The sequence below is a fragment of the Sinocyclocheilus anshuiensis genome, unplaced genomic scaffold (assembly GCF_001515605.1).
Source record: "Sinocyclocheilus anshuiensis isolate Anshui unplaced genomic scaffold, SAMN03320099.WGS_v1.1 scaffold659, whole genome shotgun sequence".
NCBI classification, from domain to species: Eukaryota; Metazoa; Chordata; class Actinopteri; order Cypriniformes; family Cyprinidae; genus Sinocyclocheilus; species Sinocyclocheilus anshuiensis.
Window position 1 is genome coordinate 1,158,209 of NW_015549698.1, and position 10,064 is coordinate 1,168,272.

Here is a 10,064-nt window from a genome sequence, read left to right on the forward strand (position 1 = left end):
CTTAGCATCTTAAAGGGTTAGTTCACCCAAAAATGAAAACGCTGTAATTAATTACTCCCCCTCATGTCGTTTCAAACCCGTAAGACCTTCGTTCATCTTCAGAACACAAATTAAGATGTCACATGGATTATTTTACAGATCTCCTTGCTACGTTTCTGGACTACAACATTTCAGTTGTATTGCTGTCTATGCAGGGTCAGACAGCTCTCAGATTCCATCAAAAATATCTTAATTTGTGTTCTGAAGATGAACGAAGGTCTTACGGGTTTGAAACGACATGAGGGGGAGTAATTAATGACAGAACTTTCATTTTTGGGTGAACTATCCCTTTAAGTCGCTGGGGTATATTTGTAGCAATAGCCAAAAAAAAACATTGTATGGGTCAAAATTATCGATTTTTCTTTTATGCCAAAAATCATTAGGATATTAAGTAAAGATCATGTTCCATGAAGATATTTTGGAAATTTTCTACCGTAAATATTTTAAAACGTATTGTTTGATTAGTAATATGCATTGCTAAGAACTTCATTTGGACAACTTTAAAGATGATTTTCTCAATATTTAGATTTTTTTGCACCCTCAGATTCCAGATTTTCAAATAGTTGTATCTCAGCCAAATATTATCCGATCATAACAAACCATACATCAATGGAAAGCTTATTTATTCAGCCTTCAGTGGATGTATAAATCTCAATTTCACAAAATTGACCCTTATGACTGGTTTTGTGCTCCAGGGTCACATATTATGAATTAAGCAAAGGGACTGTTTGCTCACCATTGCTCTTTTCTGTGTTCCTCTGTAGTCTTTGCAGCACATCAGTAACTCTGACGACACAGATTTCAGCAAGAAGGACAAGATCCTGGGACTGCTGTGGGCAGCAGAAGAGGCGTCTCTACAAACCGCCTCCTCGGCCTGCAGTGAAAGGTCCATACAGTATATACACTTAATAAAGCATTCTAACTGTTGCTCAATGACATTTCCTTTAACCAGATATGTGTGGATATTCCTCAAGCTTCGGTTTGGCAGGTGCCTTGTGTTGTAATCAAAACGGTGTGCTGTAGGCAGAAGCTGTACTCCTCTCCTGAGGTGCGCTTTGGACAGGGCTGGCTCAACTCGGCAGCATATGTAGCAGCTGCTCATTTCCACGCCAACATCGAGAGGTCTGAGAAGTTCATGGCTCCTCTGCCAAGCCGAGTGCTGCAGGTGTCTAATAGACCTCCCAACATTGCCAATCTTAGCGCTGAGGAGAACCACGCACTCCACATCTTCAGCTGGATGAACAGTGTCAATCAACTGCTTGGTAAGAATATCAGAGGAAAGGGTGGGAGGGAGAAAAGTTATACACTTATGGGTCCAGAAGTCTGAGACCACTAGTGAAACTGCTTTAGTGCTGTAATCCTCTGCTTTAATGGGACCCAAAACACCTGTCATTGTTCACTCACCTTTTCATTCTGTGTTTTTGTTCATACAATGAACACGGAATGACATACAGTATATGTGAGTAAATGATAACAGAATGTTTATTTTCGGTTAACTATCCCATTAATGACAGCAGGACTGGAGCATGATTTTAGATGTTCCAAAGAGCTTCACAGGAATAATAAAATCTGACCGTCTCTACAACGATGTTGATTTAAATGTTTAAATTCTTAGACTTTTGTACCATGCTACATGCATTTGTGGCTCAGTACATTGATGGATGAATAAAAAAGTGAACCGTGATCAGAGTAGATCGTGCAATGTACAATTTTGGTGGGAAATAATTTCACATGATTTCATTGTTGCACAAAGAGCTTCTTGGTTTGCTTGTAGTAGAGCACAACTATTACAAATTAAAATCGTTGCACAATTGTAGAGTGATTACCAGGCAAATTTAAAAAAATTGTCAAGTGACTATTTGCAATATTAACCAATATAAATGAAAACACACAGTCTCAGTCCAGGTTATTTAGATTTTGTTTCAATTTTTTGTATGTATGTATTTATTTGAAAACAGGTGGCTCCCTTGTGAATCTCTGGCGGAGTGCTATGTGTTCACCTCAGGCTCGGGAGAAAGGTCAAGGCCTTCTTCACGACCTCATTCTTGACCCCAAGTTCCCTGGTACCAGTCTGATGGTAATCCTGACCCAGATGACCACCAACTGTTAACAATCTCTAATAAATATAAAAACTGGGTAGAATAAACCTGTTTCTAGTAAATAAGAGCTGTTTACAGTGAACACCTTACTGATCTGCAGACGTTTGCGGTGTCCACAACACTGCTGCATCCCCGACGTGTTACCATGACAGCCAGTGTAAACGTATATAATTTGTATCTTATCCAAACAAAATAAAAACAGAAGAAAAAATCAAACATGGATCCTTTCCATCTCATTTATTCAAAGTAAACCAGACAAAATAAAAAATAAAATTGATGTTTCTTTCTTCACAAAATAATATAAAAAATACACCCACTTTCAATTCTATATATAGCCAGACTGTACAAAAAACTGCCTTTATATATACTTGTTTACAAAAAAAGAGTGATTCCTCTGGCATCATTACTTGAAAGCAGCTGTCACTGTGGCAGTACCCTTTTAAATGGTACTAATATCTATACCTTGGGTACTAAAACGAGCCATTAAATAAATAGGGTATAAAAGCGTCACCCCAGTGATAGCTTTTTGGACATTTTTTGGAGAGTGCATGATCCACAAGCCATCCTCACCAAATATAGCCGCATCCTTGTTGTCATTGTTGCATTTTTGTCCAATTCCAATACATTTTGAATTCAATTTTAATTCCTGTCATAAGCCATGTTGACAGGGTGGTGGATAACACTTTATTTTAAGGTGTCCTTGTTACATGTACTTACTGTTATAATAACAATTAATTATGCATATTTACATGCAAGTAACCCTAATCCCAACTCAAACCATATAGTAAGTACATATAGTTAATTAATATTCCTTAGTACTTAAATGTATAACTACACTATAACAAGGACAATTGTAATACAGTAACACTATTCGGCTTGCACACCAGTGTGACAGCAGGTTAAAACAACACAGCCTTGGATGCATCGGTAAACAGCCGCTAAGTGAAGCTTTTGGCATCTGTACAGTGGCGTGCATTCGCTCGGACATGCGGCAGCACTGGACGCTTTGTGAGTAAGAGCAGGTTGTGATCCAGACACTAGAACCTCCTTTTAAAAAGTATGTTTTCTGTATGATTTATTAATATCTCTCATCTACAGCCTGAATGGGTTCTATGTGATTTTTCAAAACATATTCATGATATTGTATGGAATTTAATATACAATATCTGAATTTTTCACTTCACTTCTGTGAAGACTGACATGTCATATCTGCTCTCCTACAGGACTAATAAGGACCTAATAAATTATTTGCATTCCATCAGACTTACAGTCATTATTAAATAGACTTTGGCCATGTCAGTCTCATCATGTGAAATTAAAGTAAGCGGTTTTGGAACACAGCCATAGTGAACTTCATAGTATACTTATATTGGTTTTCCTTTGCCTGTGTTAATGTTAATGTTATGTCCTCCTTATGCTGTCAAGCTGATCTTCATCGATATATTCATAATCATGCACCTCATCGTCATCATCTTCATGTTTTGTGATGGATATGTTGTCCAGACTTTGGCCCTTGGCAAGATCTGAGGGGGGAACAAACGCCCACTCAAAATTTAGGTGAGGACATAAGGACACACAAGCTTTAAAACACAGCCTGTTAAAGGTGAAGTGTGAACTTTTTTTTGTTTTGTTAAAATACCTTCTCATGTCAATCCTAAATATGTAGAGCTAATTATAAATAAGCAGTTAGTGGGTTGATTTCCTTAAAAGTGGACATTGCTCTGGCAGCACAGCTGACTCAACCAACAGAGTGAGTCTGAAGGAGCAAGTGTTCAGGGGCCTCATTTATAAAACACGCATAGGCACAGATTTGATCTTAAAGGGGTCATCGGATGCCCATTTTCCACAAGTTGATATGATTCTTTAGGGTCTTAACCCTTTAGGCGCCAGGGATTTTTGGAAAAATGCTGGATTTTGACATCAAGATTTCAAAAGCTTGTGGCTTGAAAGGGCTTAAAGATAGAGATCTAATGTAAATTAGAAAAATGTTGGGCATGAACGAAAGTTTATGTGGGGTGTAAATATACTCATCTAATTTGCATATTATGACGTCATCAGGGGCGGCCATCTTGAATTTCATAATATTCAGGAAATAGTAGATATTGAATTGATGTTTGAACTTATTTGCATGTTTTTTGTTGTTGTTTTTTTCTTTTTATCCTCATTCCAAATGATCAGAAAAGAGGAAACCAACAATAAAACAGGAGAAAGTACTAAATTACCAACAGCTCATCAAAGCATTTGATCCAGTCCTGATACACTTCTTCATTTCTCAAATAAACCCAGCCACCATTGTCATCGCTATTTCCAGCCCTATTTAGATCCAGATCACCCCTGCTGCCTCTACCACGTCTCCCAGCTCTCCCACGCACAGCACGGCCACGTGTACCGCGGCCACTCCCACCTCTTTGGGGCAGCTAGTGCTACTTCCAGCCCTATTTCTCCCTGCTGCCTCTACCTCTAGCAACAGCTCTCCTATGGACACTACAACCACGTTCACCCCTGCCACCCCCATCCCCGTTGGGCAAAGGGTCAAAATGATCACTTGTTTGTGCTTCGTGAACACTCTCGCCTTGCACGGCGGCACCATTGCGCTGCAAAGAAGCGCGATTATAAGACGACCGATCGTCATTTCCAAAAGCCAAATATTCCCCATCAGAGTCAGAATCAGCGAATAACATTTGCAAGACATCCTCACGGTACAACTTTCTATTAGCCATTTGGCGATTTTCTCTCACAAATCTCACAATTTACTTGCACGCTATGAACTGAACTGCTTCCGCATCAATGACACGAGGAAATAGCAGAGCAAGTGAGCTATCGAACACTTTGAATAGGAACATGACGTAATTTTGGTCTAGAATCGAAGTACTACATGTCTGCCATCTAGTGGTAGGGAATACAAATGAGATATTACACCATATTAGGAAGTACAGTCTATTTTATTAAGTATGACGTCTTGTCGCAATTTTGCGACTTTGGTGCTTAGAGGGTTAATGAAAAGTCTATAACATGCTTTGGTTAAAATTTCTCAATGGTAGTGTAAAACAACACCCTTTTTACCCTGTCAAAATCAGCTCTTTTCAGAGCAACCTGTTTTGTTGCATGTTCCTTTAAATGCTAATGAGCTCTGCTCTCTTCTGTGGGGTGATGAGCAGTAGTTTACTTTAGCCGCGAAACTTGCTAAGTAGCACATTATTAGAAAAGGCGATTTGCAAAGATTCATAAAAAAAACCTTATACTCACTTCTTCTGGAGGTGAAGCTGGATCGCGAATGATTCGCGCGAACATAGACGCATTTAGGTAGATCGGGGGAGCATTCCCTTCAAAAGCTAAAGTAATCCACTGCGAGTTCAGCAGCTCAGATGTCGGGAGTAAATGACGACTGCTATGTTCATTATTATTACATCCAACAACAAAACACCTCAATCGCTTGTTAGGAGACACTCTTGTCTACATCTGCTCCAGCGGTGAATCAATGGAAGACTGATGACAGCTCACTCAGGGCGGAGCTAAGGTAAGACACCAGTGTCAATCAACAATTGTGGGAGGGGCCTGGGTCCATGTGATGTCACACAGACAAGAAGCTGAGAACGGCTTGATTTGAGAAAGGGGATATTATTTATAGGGATTAAATAAAACCACTGGGTGGATTTTTATCATTATAGGGTGGATGTGTACAAACACTGCCAACACACATTTCAGTTCACACAACATGTAAAAGTGAATTTTGCATCCGATGACCCCTTTAAAGTGTGTACACTAAAATCCACGCCAATTGTCAGATTTATAAAAACAATTAGACACATTTGAGAAATGATCTTAGAACAAATGTAAGACAGTTTTAACGCAACATTTTATAAATGAGGCCCATGGACATCTGTTTGAAAACGACCATTATTTTTGCATTTTCAGTTGATGCTATGATGCTGATTACACACTTCACGTTGAACATGCTGATAAACACTGAAGAGGGGTGTAGCAGAATGTTCCTACCTTTCTTCTGCAGGGTAGGTCTTGGCAAAGTGACTGGACTAATGGGAATCTTTTTGTCATTTCCATTTTTTGAATCACTGCATTGAATGAAGTCATCTTGCTTAAAAGGTTCAACACAAAGACTCTGTGACAGGGATGACAGAACATTATGAAATTACACAGTGTACATAAGTGAATATAAAAGTTCCATTACAGTTTTAATTAATGGCTTTGGGATTATTTTCAAAAGTAATCTTTTCAACAAGTATACAAGTAGTCTTTCAAATCAAATAGCAGATTTTGAATAGTTTTGGGGGAAAAAAATACTATTGGTGAACATAGTACTAAAACAAATAAACAACAGCAAAACCTGATGAGGAAAGCGTCTCCTTTCAATTAATTCAACTATGATGTCAACATATGCAAAATGAATTTATGTGATGCTATATTAGGCCTATGTCATGTTATATTGCTTTGCAATGTAAGCGTTATAGCAGCATATACTGTATATGTAAATACTACATTAATGTGGCACACATGTCAGGCATAAAATGCAACAATTAGTTTTATAACATTTTTAAAAATAAATCCCTGTTATGTCTTTCTACATAACTTACAATGTACAATAACATCCCCTTACAATGTCTGTGAGGTTGGCCTGTAAAATAATATCTTGATTGAACAGTTGAGTTTTTATTGCATTGTCTAAGTAAAATAATCCACTAGGAGGCGCTTACAACAGTTTTATCAGCCTTCTGCCATATTTGTGTTTATTTATTGTTTTGTATAATACTGAAAATAAAATCAATGAAATGTGCATTTAAAATGCAGATCTGCATGCATATTTAGCTTGTTTCATATGTATAGGTCTCTGAATATATTCTGATAGTTATTACTGGATTTTCACATTTTGTTTCTTTTACACTTTCAGATTCAGATGTTCAAATTATTTCTAACATAAGGCAATGTTCTTCATTTAAGAGCATTCATAACTACAGACTGAAATACATTTCACATTTACAAAGTTAAATCAGTGTGGATGTGCTCTTATGTGTTTTTGTGTTTTGCAGCAAAGCTTTTGATGTTGAACTCCAGCTTTACCAGGCGAGATGAAGACTGTTGGTGGATATAGACTATTCACAGATCATTTCTGCAATGGCTTGACCTTCAAAAATCAAGTATTTCTGGATTTTTAACTATGTGCATTGGGCCATTGTATTGCTAAAAAAAAAACTTGATTCTTAAATGCAGATCTCTGACTTCTTGTTCACTTATGGTAAATACACTCCTTAAGCATGTGTTAAATATTCTCTTCTATGTTACATAAATATTAAATGTTGGTAACTATAACCTATCCTTTGCATCTCTGTGTGAAATAAAATTGCAAAAAAATATCTCCATCTCTGTCTGTCGAAATCTAAAACACAATAGTGTAAGTATTTATTACGCATTTTCAGTTTTGCTTTTTGAGGAAGTCACACGAAGCTGAGAACCATATCACATGACGTTATTAGTATAATTGATTACTATTTAATGTAGGTTTATCTCAGCAATGTGGGTGTCTTAGGCAACTAATGTAATAATAATAATAACAATAATAATAAGGAATTGAATTTTTTTTGATTTTATAAAATATTATCCACCTTTCAATATCCATGTATTGTCTTACTGCATGGGCAGATTTTTCTATCTGCCAGTGTTAAAAGACAAAATATATTATTATTTTATATTATATTACATTTATTATATTATATTATATATTACATACAAAATTTGAAAACAAATATAACTTTTATATGCAGTTTTGCTTATCAAGTAAATTTTTCCATTTTCAAAAAATTCAAGTAAAGGATTTTTAAACTCATTTTTGCAGTTTACCATAAACCATACAATAGGCAAATTTTACATGTATTTTCTTTGCTTTATCTTAAAGCTTCAGTATTTTTTACTTACAAGTGTTTTGTGGATGGAACTACTGTACTTGGCTTAGCATGAAACTCTCCTATCTCTTCTCTCTCACCAAACCTACAGTGCACACAAGCTCTTTAATACGCCTTAAATGATTTACAGTAAGCAGCGTGAGTCTCATGTAGCCTCACGTTTGATTATTTCCGTGAAGTCAGGTCCACTCTGCAGCTTACTCTGGCTAAGAAATACACGCCACCCAAATGTATTAGTAAATGTTGAGCTCTAGTCATTTTCTATGCAGTATGCATCAGATGGTCTGTGAATGGTTTGTGGGTGTGCTGTCCAATGGTGCGGTCCAAAAAAACAATGAATTATACAGGAATAACGACAGTGAAATAAACATCCAAAGCTATTCTACTGGCTAACAAGCAAATCAACTATAAATAACTTCCAAAAAAAGTCTTTGTTACGTACGTAACCCTCATTATGTCGTGACAACATAGGGGGTTCACTTGGGAGCCCCAATCCTCTCGGACTTTAAGAGAAAACGCCAATGAAATTTGGCTAGTGGATTTTGCATACCTGAGCCACTCCCCGTGCATACAGGCATAAATAGGCGACAGGTGCATCCACTCTGAAAACTTGTCCCTGGCAACCAGCGATGGTTCGAGGTTGTGGCATGGGGACATAACGTAAACTGAGACGTTCCCTATCTGTTGGTCACTACAAGTTATGTCGTGATGACATGGGGGATCCATGGAAAGTGCCACAACCTGAACCCCATCACAACCCTGTAGTTCTGCAAATGTTGACAAGCAGCCACGTGTCAGACAAATGCTACGCAAAGGTCGTAATCTTCCCAACGCCCCAGCGTAAATTCGCTGACCTTGGCACCCGCAGGGACCAAAAGCTGGAGATAGCCAAGCCGCTGTTCCTATGACAGAAAATCTTTTCTTAACACCGTGTCTACACCGGACGTGACAGTTGTCGTGTCGTGTCTGCGCTGCAACAGCTAAAGTCTGTCTACACTGGACGGTCTACAAAGCGACCATTGAAAATCATTTGAAATTTGTGTCAGTACATCATAAATACAACGCAGCAGCAGTTTACTGTCGGGAATTTGTCATGCTGCGCCGCATCTATTGTAGACAGCATAATAGGTTCTATTGTATTTTGTCGCGTCGCACCGCTCGCGTCCGGTGTAGACACGGTGTAAGAGAAGGGATTTCGATCATCATGAAAGGTGCTTCACGCCTTTCCTGTTTTGTTGTTTACAGCTAAGCAGTAACGAAGGGGACGCAAGCCTTCCGGAGAAGGGCGCTATGGAGACCACATCCTGCCCGTTGGGAGGTATCATGTGGAGACAATGACATGAACTGACCCAGGCCTGGGACAGTACTAAATGGAATGGGTCTCTGAGGCACCTAGGAGTAGGGAGGAATGGCTGCCAGCAGAGATTTAACCAGCATTTAACCTTCTGGCACCCCTCAGGAACGTGATGATGAGATCGTGCTTTCCCAGGGACCGGCCGTCCACTGCATCGTGATGTGCTGGGATAGCAGCCACATACACTTTCAAGATGGAGGGTGACAGCCTACGCTCCAACCTTTCTTGCAGGAAAGAAAGCACTACTCCAATCGTGCATCTTCGGGGGTCTTCTCAGCGAGAAGAACACCAGTTCACTAACAGACTCCACTTCAGAGCATAGGCTTGCCTCGTCGAGGGAGCTCTAGCCTGAGTGATCGGTCAGGGAGTAATACAGCTGGCAGTGGGAGGACTCGTGGGAAGCAAACAGGTCTACCTGAGCCTCCCCGAATTGACTTCAGATCAGCTGGACTGTCTGGGGATGGAGTCGCCATTCTCCGGAGAAAGTGAGCTGTCGTGAGAACATGTCGGCCGCATGATTGAGCTCCCCCGGAATGTGGACGGCGCGCAGCGACATGAGCCGCGTTTGGCTCCAGAGGAGGAGATGGCGGGTGAGTTGAGACATGCGACGTGATCGTAGACCGCCCTGTCGGTTGCTGTACGAAACAGCCCGTGTTG

The 10,064-nt window shown here is 39.3% G+C and overlaps 2 protein-coding genes across 2 annotated transcripts in view; one reads left to right on the top strand and one right to left on the bottom strand.

The window, feature by feature from the left end:
• Positions 1-2,268, top strand: part of LOC107660523 (protein leg1a-like) — a 14,878-nt gene extending 12,610 nt beyond the window's left edge. The window contains exons 3-5 of the mRNA XM_016449846.1: positions 804-925; positions 1,063-1,301; positions 1,998-2,268. Coding sequence (XP_016305332.1) covers positions 804-925; positions 1,063-1,301; positions 1,998-2,149 — 513 coding nt within the window. The 3' untranslated portion in view covers positions 2,150-2,268. The remainder of the gene's footprint in view (positions 1-803; positions 926-1,062; positions 1,302-1,997) is intronic.
• Positions 2,269-2,922: 654 nt separating this feature from the next.
• Positions 2,923-10,064, bottom strand: part of LOC107660546 (protein THEMIS-like) — a 20,031-nt gene continuing 12,889 nt past the window's right edge. The window contains exons 5-6 of the mRNA XM_016449864.1: positions 6,135-6,258; positions 2,923-3,661 (exon numbers count right to left, since the gene is read on the bottom strand). Of these exons, the coding sequence (XP_016305350.1) occupies positions 3,540-3,661; positions 6,135-6,258 (246 nt within the window). The 3' untranslated portion in view covers positions 2,923-3,539. The remainder of the gene's footprint in view (positions 3,662-6,134; positions 6,259-10,064) is intronic.